This window comes from Silurus meridionalis, chromosome 18 (genome assembly GCF_014805685.1).
Source record: "Silurus meridionalis isolate SWU-2019-XX chromosome 18, ASM1480568v1, whole genome shotgun sequence".
Taxonomy (NCBI): Eukaryota; Metazoa; Chordata; class Actinopteri; order Siluriformes; family Siluridae; genus Silurus; species Silurus meridionalis.
Window position 1 is genome coordinate 21,139,905 of NC_060901.1, and position 16,399 is coordinate 21,156,303.

The 16,399-nt window shown below is 41.5% G+C and overlaps 1 protein-coding gene across 1 annotated transcript in view; it reads left to right on the top strand.

Moving 5' to 3' along the window:
* Window positions 1-15,813, top strand: part of foxo3b (forkhead box O3b) — a 31,262-nt gene extending 15,449 nt beyond the window's left edge. The window contains exons 3-4 of the mRNA XM_046874276.1: window positions 11,437-12,875; window positions 12,978-15,813. Of these exons, the coding sequence (XP_046730232.1) occupies window positions 11,437-12,861 (1,425 nt within the window). The 3' untranslated portion in view covers window positions 12,862-12,875; window positions 12,978-15,813. The remainder of the gene's footprint in view (window positions 1-11,436; window positions 12,876-12,977) is intronic.
* The last annotated feature ends 586 nt before the right edge of the window (window positions 15,814-16,399 follow it).

Here is a 16,399-nt window from a genome sequence, read left to right on the forward strand (position 1 = left end):
CGATGGTGAGGGAGAGAGGCGATGGTGAGGGAGAGGAGTGGGTGATGGTGAGGAGAGGCGATGGTGAGGGAGAGAGAGAGGCGATGGTGAGGAGAGGAGTGGGCGATGGTGAGGAGAGGAGTGGGCGATGGTGAGGAGAGGCGGTGGTAGGTGGGTGGTGACGATGGTGAGGGAGAGGGCTAAGGTGAGTGGGTGGGGGCGATGGTGAGGGAGAGGGCGATGGTGAGGAAGAGGGCGATGGTGAGTGGGTGGGGGCGATGGTGAGGAAGAGGGAGAGGGCGATGGTGAGGAAGAGGGCGATGGTGAGGGAGAGGGCGGAGGTGTGTTTGAGAATTTCTGTGTAACACCATCGAGTTGCTGTGCAGGTTTTTTAAGCTGTCCGTCCTGTTTTTTTTTTCTTTTCTCAGAAGACTGAATGAGCCCTTCGACAAGCACGGCCTATTTTTCTATCTCTTCTTCACCCACTCTCTCTCTCTCTCTCTCTCTCTCTCTCTAATTCGTTCTTTCTTTCTTCGTTTTTTTTGGAGTGAAATATACGTGCAGTCACGCATGAGAACTTCTGAGTGAAGGTCTGCTTTCTTTTTAGATGTTTCTTACAAAGCTCCATCCAAAGTGTGGAACTGTTTTTGGCCTGGGTCCAACCTGCATGTGGATGTGTGTGTGTGTGTGTGTGTGTGTGTGTGTGTGTGTGTGTGTGTGTAAGTGTAAGAGAGAGACATTTTGGCAGCGTTCCAGACACCTCTACAAAGTTGGTTACTCTCATTGTTTAGATTGGAGGTTTTTTTTGTTTTTGTTTTTTTAATACACTGTATGGTCAAAAGTATATGGACACCCGCCTTTTACAGCCATAAGTGTTTCTTCTGCAAAGTCGGAGGAACAAACTTGTAGAGTAACGGCGACTAAATGTGGAATGGGATGTTCAAAAAGGAGCACGTAGCGATCTTATGGTCGGGTGTCCACAAACGTTTGCCATACAGTGTATTTTTAGTCATGTGATTAGTTCTCAAGTGATTTAAAAAGGTGGACAATTGAGAATTTTCTGATTTATTAATCTAGAAATCTAGAGGCAGTGTTTAGTTTCCATCGTGAGATTTGACACACATTCTGTCAAGCAGAAGAAGAAGAAGAAAACACCTCTGGGGTAATGAGGTATGATGAGAAGAGCGAGACAAGAAAATCAATATCGGGACGCGAGTCAGAGGAACGTCAGCCTGCTTTTGATGTATTTCAGTGGGTTTCATCATCATGCCTCTGCTCTACAGAGAGAGAGAGAGAGAGAGAGAGAGAGAGAGAGAGAAAGAAAGAAAGAGAAAGAGAAAGAAGAACCAGGGAATGAAATAATGACATGAAAATGCCTTGTCTGTTGTTGTATGGTGCTGCAACACAACACAGAGGTGCTCCTGGTGTGGCTGTTTATTGTTTGGTGTGAGCTGTTTCTTTTTTTTAAATTCTGTATCCATCTGTCCATCCTTCCATCTCTCCAACCATCCATCCATTTATTTGTTCATCCATCCATCCATCCATCCATCCATCTATCTAACTATCCATCCATCCATCATCCATCCATCTATCATTCACCCATCTATTACTTCCTCTCCTTCATCCCATCTATTAATTTTTCCAACCCTCCATCCATTTATGTATCCATCCATCCATATATCCATCCATGTGTATTTTAAATCTATAGACAAACATTAGTGGTTCTGTGTGTATTTGTGTGTGTGTGTGTGTGTGTGTGTGTGTGTGTGTGTGTGTGTGTGTGTGTGTGTGTGTGTGTGCACGCACATGTGTGTGTGTCTTTGGCGCCATGATGTCGGCCGAAAATAAACATAAAGCAACACAGCGGTAAAAAGTTTACGTTTTTTGGTTCTTTCTGGGTTTTTTTCATGTTGCCATGCAGAAGCAGAAACAGGAACCATGTGACTTGAAAGTCAAGGGAATTGGAACTAAGGTGTGTGTGCACACGTGTGTGTGTATGAGTGAGTTTGTATGTGTGTGTGTGTGTGTGTGTGTGTGTGTGAGAGAGAGAGAGAGAGAGAGAGAGAGAGTGTGTGTGTGTGTGTGTGTGTGTGTGTGTGAGAGAGACAGAGAGAGTGAGTGTGTGTGTGTGTGTGTGTGTGTGTGTGTGTGTGTGTGTGTGTGTGTGTGTGTGTGTGTGTGTGTGTGTGTGTGTGTGTGTGTGTGTGTGTGTGTGTGTGTGTGTGTGTGTGAGAGAGAGTGTGAGAGTGTGTGTGTGTGTGTGTGTGTGTGTGTGTGTGTATGTATGAATGTGAATTGCTGCTACAGCAGAAAATCCCATGACATGAATTCATTCCTATGTGAATGTATAAACTCCAGGTCTCCTCACTTCCTCACCTACATCAGTATCTGACACAAATCTCCACAACATCTACATATGTGGAACATATTCCCAGATGAATGGATCTTCTTATAAGAGCAAATAGAGACTTGATGTGGAAATGGGTTGCTCAAAAAGAAGCACATTGCAATTCACAAGTCCACAAAAGGCCATATAGTGTATCAAAAATGCTTAAAGATGATCTTAGAAGGTCCAGAAATTCCTCAGTGTTGAATTGAGGTGTTTTGGTCATTTGTTACAGCTCACACTTCCTATGAAACATGTTCTGTCTGATACTGGAGATTATGTTTTTACTTCTGCACTGTAACCAGGGCAACGGCGCTGGAAAAAGTTTCCTTTTCTGAAATTCGGATTGGATTTTGAGTCAGAAGTTTTTATTATTATTTTTTTTTTTGATGTTCTGCTCATTATAACAGAATAAAACTCTAATTCAGGGTATTGTATAAAATGTGTAAAAGTGTAGTTGAAAATATCTTTAATTTAGACATTTTAAAGTCTATAGTATTTAACAAATTCTCTCATTCTGGTTGTTTCTTTCTGTAAAAAACAAACAAACAAACAAACAGCATTTAAGAATTAAAGTTGAATCAATTTGTGTAAATCAACATTTGTTTGCATTCAACAATTTGCAGATGGCAAGTGCCTAAAAAATCTATATTAAATATAACATTGTTTTGACAAAAAGATAAAAGCATCTGGAATATATAATGAATGTAATTTTGTCTAATAATTAAATATGCCCATAAATTAAATATACGAACGTTGAACGGCGTAAAAATGTGATCGTTTACTTCTGCTTTTGGATTTAGATTTATTTACCGTGCTGATATTTCGCTTCATCCATCACACCAGTGTGTTTTCTTTTCTCGTGCCTGTGCATCACTGTGGTACTTCCAACCCACACAAGCTCCGCTGTGCAGAACTTCCAGGTACAGTTTTCTTTGTTGCGTTTTATATAAAATGCTCCCGTGCCTTGGATGACTTGGGACGCACACTTGTTCCTGCTGCTCATGTGGTAGCTCACTGCTTAAGATGTTAGACTTCTTAACAAAAGGTCATGATTTTAAAGCCCAGCACCTCCAATCCACTGCCACTGCTGGGCCCCTGAGCAAGGCCCTTAACCCTCAACTGCTCACTTGTATGAAATGATATCACATCAAAACTAACCTTATATTATCATTTTACCTTTTTTGCTCATCACAAAGCAAAAGAAAAGCAGAACAAACCTCTTTTTTTTGTTTTGTTTTGTTTTTGCTTCCTTTTTTTTTACAAAACTCAGTTATGATTTTTTGGGGGTTTTGTATTACCAGCCTCATATTTTAGATTTGTAAGTTTTTATTTTACCTTTAAAAAAATTCTTACCAGCTTCATTTATTTATTTATTTATTTATTTGCAATACGATGGCATTTAGTGGCACGTAAAAAAAAAAAAATCTAAGAACGTGATGATATTTTGAAAAACAAAGTCAAATTTGTGAGATTAGAGTCGAAGCAATACAAGTCGAACTCACCGGGATTTCGACTTTATTCTCGTAATTTCGTCTTTATTCTCATAATTCGGAATTTATTCTCGTAATCTTAGATTTGTACATTTTTGAAAACGTAGATGCGGAGAAGATCTGCTGAGCAAAATATTAACGTTTACACCCATATCCAAAAAAACGTACAGTTACTTCACTCATACAACTGAGCAGATAAGGGCCTTGCACAGGGGCCCCGAGAGTGCCGGCTTGGTGACTTGGGATTTGAACTCATGACCTTCTGAGCCGAAATCCAATGCTTTAACTACGTCATATGTCCCGTGTCCTGTGTCCCGTGTTAACTTTAGTCCTTCATGTCCGACTCAATTTCATATCGAAACTACGTTGGTCTGATCAGCTCAGGGTTAATCCAGGATTAGATCTTTGGTTTCCATCTCCAGTATTCTGGTCTAATATCAGTATTTTGGACCAGGTGTGGCTGGAGCTCACAGAACACAGTGTTCTTGAGTGAACTAAAAATATATTGGTGTTGCCTAAAGTTTATATGTAATTTCAAGTGTGTGTGTGTGTGTGTGTGTGTGTGTGTGTGTCCAAGGCCAGGCAATGCAGGGTGTCTGGTTAAACCCCAGGCTGTCCATATCCATTACCATAGGAGGTGCTGGAATCAGTAAAGGGTATTGGGAGAGAGACGGACCGGGAAGTGGATTGAGCAACAGGAGAAAAGAGAGTGTGTGTGTGTGTGTGTGTGTGTGTTGTGTTTACCGAAGCGTTTAAAGCTCATGTTTCATTCTGTGGCCTGGGCCAAACCCGTCATCTGTTTGATTAAAGAGCTAAAACTTCTGTCAGGATTTTTTCAATCTTCTTCTTCTTCCACTTCTAGGTATCTCCTCAGGGTTGAGATATGTAATGTCATTTATCTGCTCTGGACAGGAAGGAACCAATTAGTCTTTTCCTGAATCAGCGGAAGAAAAGGGCGTCTCCTCCTTCTCGATTGGTCCAGAGTGTTTCTGAAAATCTCTGATGTGAAGAAAACCTTTTTTTTCCCCTGGTGTTTGAATGTCAAGGATCGTCCCTGAGCACCTTTTTCACGTTCTCATAATCCTCCTTTTCTGTCTTGCTTCATTATTCATTATTTTTCTCTCTTTCTCTCTGTCTGTCCTCCGAGTTTACATTGTCTCGTCCAGGAAGATGGGACGTGCAGTTCTCTGGCACGAGATGAGATTTACAGCTACAGAACAAACCGCTCCATACTTAATGCCTTTGTAATGTTATGCCAAAAGTATTCGGACACCCGAGCACAAGATGTCCTTTTTTTTAACATCTTATTTAAGAATTGGCTCCTATAAGAACCTTGAATCTTCTGCAAAAGATGTTCCATCAATGTATCTATCTAACCATCCATCCATCTATTTATCTATACAGCCATTCATCCATCCATTCATACATATATACATCTATACAAATATTGATCCATACAGCAATTCATCCATCCATCCTATTACATATTCATTCATCCATCTATCAATTCATTTATCCATCCATCCATCCATCCATTCATTCATACATACATTTATACAACTATCGATCCATACATCAATTCATCCATCCAGCTATCAGTTCATCTATCCATCCATTCAATTATAACATTCATCCATCCATCCATTTATCCATCCATTCATCCATCCTTCAATTTATCCATCTATTTATTCTTCAATTCATCTATCCATCTTCCATTTATCCATCAATTATACAATTATCCATTCATCCTTCCATTCACCAATTCATCTATCCATTCTCTATCCTCCATATATGCATTCAATTATACAATGATCCATCTGTCCATCCATTCTTCCATACATTCAATTATACATTTATCAATCCATCCATCCATCAATTCATCTATCTATCCTCCATCCATCCATTTTTCTATTTTTCTATCCATCCACTTTATGCCATGCTGGAAAAGGTTCAAGTTCACATGAAGGGAATATTTCACGCACCAGCATCCGAAGATGTCGAGTACAATTGCAGAAGAAAAAGAAGAACATGTGGGCGGAATCGGCGGGTGTCCTAATACTTTTGGACGTGCTGCATATTTCTCTGAGTTTCGTCTAATGAGGACGGAGTTTTATTCTGGAAGTCCGTCGTTGTGTTGTTGTATTGTATTGTATTGTGTTGTGTTGTATTGTATTGTAATCCACTCAGGTTTTTTTACACTACAATCACGTGTACACAACCTCCGTCCAACGAACACAACCGAAAAAAGACGCCTTGTGCTGTTCGGGGAAGAAGAAAAAAAAACAACAAAAAAAACAAAAACGCACATTTGGTTGTAAGGAATGGAATGTTCTTTTCTGCAGTCCAGCACATAGAGCAGCTGGGAATGAGAGAGAGAGAGAGAGAGAGAGAGAGAGAGAGAGAGATACAAAGATACAGAGAGAGAGGGGGGGGATAGGGAGAGAGTGACAGGGATAGAGAGAGAGAGGGATAGAGAGAGAGAGAAAGGGATATGAAGAGAGAGAGAGAGTGAGGGGATAGGGAGAGAGACAGGGATAGAGGGAGAGAGCGAGAGGATAGGTAAAGAGAGACAGGGAGAGAGAGAGAGAAAGAGAGAGAGGAAATCTGTAGACCTACTTCATGTTTTTTAGTGTGTTTTGTGTGTCTAAGCATTTTTGTGTGTAAGGTGTGTGTGTGTGTGTGTGTGTGTGTGTGTGTGTGTGTGTGTGTGTCTGTGAGGGGTGTGTGTGTCTGTGAGGGGTGTGTGTGTGTGTGTGTGTGTGTGTGTGTGTGTGTGTAAGGGTGTGTGTGTGTGTGTGTGTGTGTGTGTGTGTGTGTGTGTGTGTGTGTGTGTGTGTGTGTGTGTGTGTGTGTGTGTGTGTGTGTGTGTGTGCGTGTATAAATATCTCTCTTCTCCTGTGCAGCATCAGCGCCTGTTCTGAGTTTATTTATAAACTGCCTCCTACGTGTCATAGGTCTGCTTTCCCTCTCTCTATCTCTCTATCCCTTTCTCTACCTCTTTACCTCTATTTCTCCTTATCTACTTCCTCCCTCACCCTCTATCCTCTCTCTCTCTCTCTCTCTCTCTTTCTCTCTCTCTCTTTCACTCTTTATCCCACTTGAGAGAGAGAGAGAGAGAGACCTCCTTACCTCTCTATCCTCTCTCTCCCTCACTCTCTATACCTTCTTCCCTCTTAATCCCTCTCTCCCTTACTCTCTCTACATACTTCACTTTCTATCTCTGAGGTCTCTCTCTCTCTCTCTCTCGCTCTCTTTCACTCTTTATCCCACTTGAGAGAGAGAGAGAGAGAGAGAGACCTCCTACCTCTCTATCCCTCTCTCTCCTCACTCTCTATACCTTCTTCCCTCTTAATCCTCTCTCCCTTACTCTCTCTACCTACTTCACTTTTCTCTCTCTCTACCTCCCTTACTCTCTATCCATCTCTCTCCTCCTTCTCTTTCATCAATCTCTCTCTTTCACTCTCTCCCACTTTCTCTCTCACCCACTTTCTCTCTTCTTTCTTCCCATTTCTTTTCTCTTTCATTATCTCTCTCACTCTCTCCCTCCTTCTGTCCATCCCTCCCTCCTTCTGCTCATCCATCCCTCCCTCTCCCTACCTTCTTTATCCCTCTCTTTACCCCTTTTCTCTCACTCTCTCTCTTTCTCTCTTCTTTCTCTACCTCCCTACATCTTTCACTCCCCTCCCGTTCTTGCTTCTCTCTCTTCCTACTCTCTCTCGGTTTCTCATTCTCTCATTCTCCTTTCAAATGCTCTTTCTTTCTCTCTTCCTCTATCTCTCGCTCCCCTCTCCCTCTGTTTCTTCTCTATCTAGCTCTCTCTCTCTTTCTCTTTCTCTCTCACACTCTCTCTCTCTCTCTCTCTCTCTCTCTCCTTCCTTTACAAAGTTAAATCAGCTGCTTGGAGAACTAGAAATTTCCTACCGAGCAACAAGACTCAATAATTATTCCTGGAAGTTTAACACACACACACACACACACACACACACACACACACACAAAGGCACAGTTTCATCGAAAGTTCACTGTATGTGTGTGTGTGGGGGGACTTCTCTTTACAAAGAACTTTAAGAAGCGTGTGTGTGTGTGTGTGTGTGTGTGTGTGTGATGGCGCTCTTTGTTGTTATGAAGCCTGTTAGTTGTACCAAGAAACTAAGAAAGGATTAATTGCCTCCATGGAATACGTGCACACATAAACCATAAACACACACACACACACACACACACACACTTTTTTCCATCACTGGTTATGTCACCAGGTCCCTGTAGAACGTATCTTCTCGATGATGTCATCACACCTTCACAGCGACTCAATTTATTCTGAATCTTTTCCAATTTAGCAAATTTATCTCAATCTATCGATTCAAATGAAATCCTTTTTCTTTCTCTGTGTGGAGCGTTCCACATGCTGCATACAGAACTTGCTGTGAAGGAAAGAAGAACTCAGGAATGCTGGGATGTGGGTGAGGGCCGAAGTCAGGTCAGGAAAAAATGGACCAATCGGAGCGAAAGGAGTCAGTGTCAGGGGCGGGGCTTAATGGACGTCGCGATTCCTCCATGTGTTCAGAGGGTCTCGCTGGAAAGCAAGAAGATTTAGCGTGTTTTTTTCACCTGTCCATGTGTACAGGGTTCCTGACAGGTTCCTCATGCTGCAGTGCTCAAATCACACCAACCATCTGAGCTTTAGGATGTCGTAACATCCCCAAAAAAATCATAAAAAAAAAACATGCTTTTACATTTAAAATAAGGAAAGGACGGATAAATATGTGTGTGTGTGTGTGTGTGTGTGTGTGTGTGTGTGTGTGTGTGTGTGTGTATGTGTGTAAATGTGTCTACGTGTATGTGTGTATATGTGTGTGTGTGTATATATATGTGTACATGTGTGTGTGTGTGTATGTGTGTAAATGTGTCTACGTGTATGTGTGTATATGTGTGTGTGTGTGTGTGTGTGTGTATGTGTATATATATGTGTACATGTGTGTGAATGTGTACATGTGTGTGTGTGTGTAAGTGTATATGTATGTGTGTGTGTGTACGTGTGTATGTGTATATGTGTGTGTATATATATCAAAATGTGTATGTGTGTGTGTGTGTGTGTGTGCGTGCGTGTGTGTGTGTGTGTGTAGTGCGTGGCTGCTGACATTGATAGATTGTTACCACATGTTGCTGAAGGACAAAAAGGCCTCTGTGTTCCAGAGAGATTCAGCATGCAGCTGGGTGCTCAGTTAACAGCCCTAGACACGCAAAAACACACACACACACACACCATACATCAACACACAACTAACTAAACTGAAATACAGAGTAAATAAAAAATAACGATGATTTCGATGTTTCGAGGTGTATTCCTCCTTTTTTTTTCCCCCTTAAGAAGAAACTAGGATTTGGTTAAAAAAAAAAAAAAAAAAAAACAAGAAGAATGATTAATTAAAGAAATGAATGAATGGAGGAAAAATGGTGCATTTATTTGCATCCCAGAACTAGAAAACGCGAGTCTCTGGGAAAGTGTACATCTAGTAAATACGTGTCATTTTTTTTGTAGTCTTGGGAATCTAGGGGTGGAGGTTATATATGTGTGTGCGTGTGTGTGTGTGTGTGTGTGTGTGTGTGTGTGTGTGTGTGTGTGTGTGTGTTCGGGGGGGGTGGTTGGTTTTGCAGGCATGCCGAATAGTGTGCAAAAATCCGAATTCTTGCCTTGAGCAAGGTGGTGTGCTATTGTTGGTGGGAATCATTTGGAGAAAACGAGTAAAGCATCCTAATTACTCGCAGATTTGTTATTTCGGAAAAGGGAACGCTGAAAATGCACGAAGGGTCTCTGGTGGCATGAAAGAGAGAACGAGAGAAAAAGGGAGGGAGAGAGAGGGAGAGAAGGGACCTTAATTACTTCATTCACAACACGTTTCTCCATTGAGATTTGGAGCGCCGTTCCACGTGTGCTTCTACGTCCACATGCACAAACATGAAGTCATATCTCCAGAGAGACCTTAGGATTTTATTCACCATGGCTTAAAGTATAAGTAGAAATTGCATGACAGTCGTGTTTGTAAGGTATAACTGCTCCTTTCTGAACGTCCAATTCCACGTTGAGTTTCCATTTACTTTTATAATACGCTCTAATCTTCGAAGATGTTCCACCAGATTTTGTGGAGATTTCTTGAGTTGATGTAGGTGAGAAAGTGAGAAGGTCTATAGAGCTTGAGATCTATAGCAGGCCACTCTGATTTTCTGTGATCTTCCAAACACAGCCAACCCATGGAAAGCAGATCTTCATCAAGCTGGCTTTGTGCACTTTATGACACGCTGGAACAGTTTTGGGTTTCCAAGTTCAGGTGAAGGGGGAAAATTTGATCCGAATTTGCTAAGATTTGGTTCATATCTTGATTTTAAAAATGCACATGCACCACAGTGACCCTGTTTTTTTTTCTAAACCATGGCTGAGGGAATTTCGCTGAAACCTGGCAACCCTTGGTTAATGATATTAGCTCTATTGCATGTTCTGCATTTAACATTTAAGATCATTAAACAAAGTCACTCCACGGATTATTTAATTTATTTATATTTGTAGAGCCTGACAAATTGTCAACAATTAAACAATTGTCTCAAAGAAGCTTTACAGAAATAAAATAATTATAAAAGAATGTTTGTTCCTTGCAATTGTTAGTTTGCAACACATGAGATGGTATAAAGAAGGAACATTCAGAGGAACCAGATTTAAAAGAAAACCCAGTTCTATCAGGTTGTATCCAGAGGTTTTGAGATTAGCTCTGTTAACACGAAAGTTGTTTATTTATCTACATTTACACAATATTAACTTCAAAATACTCATCAAAATTCCATGAAAAAAAAAAAACACTTTTGTAATGTGCTATTAATTAAGGCCCGTGCTTCCTGTGACTGTGCGTGCAGCCTTGTGCTGCCATCTGTTGGTGTGTTACAGAACTTGCTTTGATTCTTTTTGATACCACCTCTTGTAATTGGAAGGATTACAGTAGTGTTGCTCTAAAAAGTTCACCAGTAGCCTAGAGTATATATTGTTATGAATGACACAATGGTATCTATCGGTAGCTTCGAATTGACCGTGGCTTCACTTGGTGTAACTGTTGGATTTCTCTGACATTGTTTTTGTCTCGTGTGTTTCATCGCTGCGTTGTTTGACTCTGAACGAGAATGATTGGTGTTGCAAGTTTTCGTACGACATTTTATTATCCTATGACTTCAGATAGTAAACAAAGGAGTGCACTCAAATAAACTTTTTCTGTATCTACATACTCATCATTTGTAATACTTATAGTTACAGTGGTGTCTTAGTGGTTAAGGCGCTGAGGTGGTAGCTAGGTTAGGTTACTGATCAGAAGGTTGGGTGTTCAAGTCCCGGGATCACCAATTTGCCAGGCTCTTGAGCAAGGCCCTTAATCCACTGTGCTCTAGGGGTATTATACAATGGCTGACCCTGCACTCTGACAGCAGCCTCCTAATGTTTCTGGGATGCACAAAAAAAAATACAGTGTGCTTTCTTTATTTCTTTTTTTGAAGGCAAAGTTGTGTAACTAAAAGCTGATCTGTTTCTCTTTCTTGGTGCAGAATTCCATCCGGCACAACCTGTCCCTGCACAGCCGTTTTGTCCGTGTCCAAAATGAGGGAACGGGAAAGAGCTCATGGTGGATGATAAATCCCGAAGGTGGGAGGGGAGGCAAGGCGCCACGTCGTCGTGCGGTCTCCATGGACAATGGAAACAAGTACACCAAGGGCGCACGAGGACGCGCTGCTAAAAAGAAGGCAACATTACAGGCTGCCCAAGAGGGATCGCTGGAGAACGTGTCTACTGGAGGTCTGTCCAAGTGGCCAGGAAGTCCTACGTCACGCAGCAGCGACGAACTAGATTCCTGCTGGACTGACTTTCGCTCACGGACAAACTCCAACGCTAGCACAATTAGCGGACGTCTATCACCTATCCTAGCCAATACAGAGCTGGATGAGGTTCCAGACGATGAGTTGGGCCCACCCCTGTCTCCAATGCTTTACTCGAGTTCCAGCAGCCTTTCTCCTCCCTCTTCATCCTCTTCAAACTCCAAACAATGCCCAGCTGAGCTTCCACGACTAGGCACAATGAATCTCAATGATGGGCTAACTGACAACCATATGGGCAACTTGTTGGAAAATGTAACACTTGCACCATCAACACAGGCAGGTCAAGATAGTTCCACTTTCACTTTTGGGAGCACCACTTCCACTCCAGGCTCCTCCTCTTCCTCACCAAATGGTGCCAGTAGTACTGGAGGGTTCAGTAATTCTATTTTTGGTCCCTCCACTGGAGCATTACGCCAGACGCCTATGCAGACCATTCAGGAGAACAAGCAATCATCTTTCTCGAGCATTACATGTTTTGGGAACACCACCCTCCAGGAGCTGCTGAACTCAGACTCGCTAGGCTCCCACAGCCACAGTGATGTCATGATGACACAATCTGACCCACTCATATCACAAACCAGTGCAGCCGTTGCTTCTCAGAGTTCTCGCCTTCGCAATGGCCTCATGCACCCCAAAGACCCTATGATGTCCTCCTTCAGTTCTGGGTTTAAAGGTCAGAACAACCTTCTCCAGAACAATCGACATCATCAGGGCTCCACCGCCCAGACAGCACTGCACTCGCTTCCCAAAAATGGTCTCCCAAGCCTGGCCAATGACATCAATAACGTGGTATCCGCCAAGCAGCACCTCCAGCAGCACTCGTCCATGTTGCTGAGCGAGACTTCTGTTTACTCGGGGTTGAACGGCAGTAACGGAACGGGGATTTCAGGAACAGAACGCTTTCCCACAGACTTGGATTTGGACATATTCAACGGGAGTCTGGACTGCGATGTGGATTCCATAATCCGCTCAGACCTAATGGATGCTGACGGTCTAGACTTTAACTTTGATGCTTTGGTGCAAAATGGTGTCAGCCTGAACCCTGTTGGCAGCTTCAATGGGACAACACAGTCCAGTCAAAGCTGGGTGCCAGGCTGAAAGTGGTTCCAAAGGTCAGTAAAAGAGCATTTAAATGTTGCCTTAATTTAAGCAGATTGTGCAGCAATTGACTAAATTATTTTTTTTCTTTTTCTCTCATTCTAATTCTAATGCAGGCTCAAAGACGTATTGCAAAAAAAAACAAAAAACACCCCCACAGAAGAATTTCCATCCATCACAAACTCATGCCATCCATTGCCAAGCCTGCTGCCAGCACCAAGCACTGGAACCTATGCCTGTTTACAGTCTACAGTTCTGGAGACTCCTACCTTTATTGCAGGAAACACCCCAACCTAAATGAATGACTGCACACAGAACACAAAGCAGAGTCCAGCTTCGTCATGGAACGAACATGATAATTCCAATGAATTGACACAAATTATACAAGTTTCCCAAAAAAAATCATGATTTGAAATGATGCAGAGCTCTGAATGTGAATGTGTACTGAAATAGAGAACCTAACCGCTAACACCTAAACTCAACCCTAAACCCCAACCACAACCCTCAATCCCAAACCTAAACCCTAACCTCAACCTCAATCCTAACCCTAATCCCCAACCTCAATCCTAACCCCAATCCCAAACCTTAGCCTGACCTCAATCCTAACCCCAAGCTTAGCCCAAACTTTCAGGGTATTAAAAACCTTTACATGGGCTATGGAGCAGGTTTTCCATGACGTCCATATAATATATTTTCAAACACCATCTGCAAGCGCTCACACTTGAATCGTTAACCAAACTAAGATTCAAATTTGAAGAGGACGAAGTTCATTGGAGGTCACAGAGGTGCATCTCAAAACACCCTTTACAAAAGCAACATAGCGATCGAGTAATGTTTTGACTCGGGGGTTTCAGTAACAAGTTTTGCTAATCTGCAGTCTAATTTGAAGTAGTAGCCTAATTTCAGAATTGAAGTAATCCCTTATTGTAGCACAAATATAATGAGAGAAATTATTTACTTGTTTGTTTGTACTGTATGTAACTATAAAAAAAAAAAAGAAAAAGTAAAGAAAGTAAAGCTCATTTGTACGTAATTGCTTCAAAAGTGAGATTCTTTAGCTCTTACAGTAGTAACGCAGTGTCTGGGCTACGGCGTATATCAGTGTAGCCGAACGAACGAACGAATGATCCTTGCATTGTGAACATTTCCACGCCATACCGGGTGCTAAATAATCAGTGTTGGGCCCTGTTATGTTAGTAAGGCCGTGTGTGTGTGTTCCCAAGACTTGAAGGACAGAGCAGAAACAATTACAATTGCTTATGGCAGCATTTAGTTTGTGGGTTTGTAGGCTTCCTTTGTGGAAGCCATTTTTACTGAGCAAAAAAATAAAAATAAAAAAATAAGCTATCATATGTATATTTGCCAAATTACTTGAATATGTTGGAGATGCTGGTAGCCAAAATCATAAGAAAAAAAAAACACATAGAGACTTTCTGTCTCTATATGCAAACTACATTACCGTGGCTCAGGGTCATAAGGGGTTACCGTAAAAAACTTTCAGGTACCCCATTGTAGTTAACTGCAACCTGGTTGTGTACAGTTTCTCGAGTCGAAAATGTCAAGGGAATGTGTGCATTTATATCTAATACTTCAAACTTTTAAAAAACAAAACAAAAAAAACTAAGCGGCAAAAAATTGTATTGTTGCGTTTTTGATTGTGGGAGGGGTCTGGGCTTGTTTTTTCTTCTTGTATAAAATGATAAAACAATAAAATCCCCTAGTGTTCTTCGTTGTCTCCACCCACTATGCATGTATGTAACTGTGCATATGCATCGTGTGAAATACGTACGAACATCCTGCTTTTACAATTCTGTAGCATCGTAACGATGGCACTTTTTTTTTTTTTGGTTTCGTTCAAATATGAAGTGTTGAAAATGGTGTGGGGATATATGACATCACGGGGTTATAAAATACCCCAATGCTAATCAAGGCTAGAGGTCAAGTGTTAGGTGTTGTTAAATGTTCGTATTGTTCCATGCACAAAATTGTAGTTATAAATGATATAAATAAAGGCCTCATTGATCAAAATTATGCAAAAATGTTTCACAAGCCACGCCCCCAAACTCCCCAAATTTTGGAAAACGTTACCCAGGTTTTCTTCGGAGTCGATTCGTAAAAGTGGGGACTGTGTAACTTTTCATAGGCCACACCCCTTAAATTTGAAACATTACCAGCCGGGACAAAGATTTCCTTTTGTTTTTGTGGTGATGCCCACAAAACTCCATATAAGGCAAAGCTCAAAGTGTAAAATGAGCATAAGATGATTTTTTAGGGAAAGCGGTTTCTCTAGAGGGGCAAATTGCTGGTTATTATGGCTGATTTTTACACCGATGAGCTGGAACAAAAAAACTACAATACGTTGGCAAAGAAAATGTTTAAATATCTGCTAAATTTGCACCAATGATGGTGAAGCTCAGCGGGACACACCTGAGGTCTCTAAATGCGTCAGTAGAAGGAAATTCAAGCACTTAGTGAAAAAAAAGAAATTGGGCGAGATGGTTTGCACAATAATTGTGCACTTATTCGTTCAGACCCGGTTTAATAAATGAGGCCTGTTGTTTATCTGGTTTAAGACTGTTTTAGATTTTTATTGACCCTTCGTCTTGCACGTGGTTCTCCTTCCTGTTCTTGCTCTTCTTTTTATTAAGTTCTTGGAGAACTGAGTGAGATACCACCTTGATAAGTTCTCCAGGAATGATAGTGATCTTCTAATCCATCCAGATATAAAATCCACCCAAGGTGTTCTATGGTCCATGCTGAGAATCCCAAACATCTACCACTATTCTAATCTTTTTCCTGATTGTGTCCAACCTTGACTCTATAGTAATGACTTCTCTTTTTGATGTTAGTGGGTATATTTTCCCCCTTCCCCGTGTACTCCATTTTGAACTGCGACCTAGTTTGTATTAAAAAAACATGGTGCGCATGTAAATAAAGCTTGATTGAGCTCTACGTCTTCGCCTTGTGCCCTTTATTTCACTGATTTTGAGCTTTCAAGTGACTTCTACGGTGGAAGTCAGAGGTGATGGTGGTGAGGGAAAAACTCCTTAAGAGTTCATGAGGAAGAAACCTTGAGAGGAACCACATTTCAAATCTATCAGGATGGATCAAGCAGAAGATCAGGATAGGTATCTCAGGAGCATATGTGATTTTCACTCTTGGACAAAAGTTTGTGGGCCTTCTTTTTTGAAGATCCCATTCCACATTTGGTTTCTATTTCATCTTATAATGAGCTCCAGTCTTCTGGAAAGATGTTCCACTGGATTTTGTGGAGTTTTGTGTGAGATTTCTTTGAGTCAAGTACTGATGGAGGTAAGGAAGTGAGGAGGCCTGCGGTGGTGTTCCAATTCATCTCAATAGGTTTTAAGCTCTATTGCAGGATCGTTCACACACATCTATCTAATGGAAAGCGGATCTTCATGAAGCTGGCTTTGTGCATTTTTTGTCATGCTGGAACAGGTTTGGGTTTCTTAGTTTAAGTGAAGGAAACAACATATGGCTGGAAAATGTCAGGTGTCGCAATACTTTTGTCCATAAA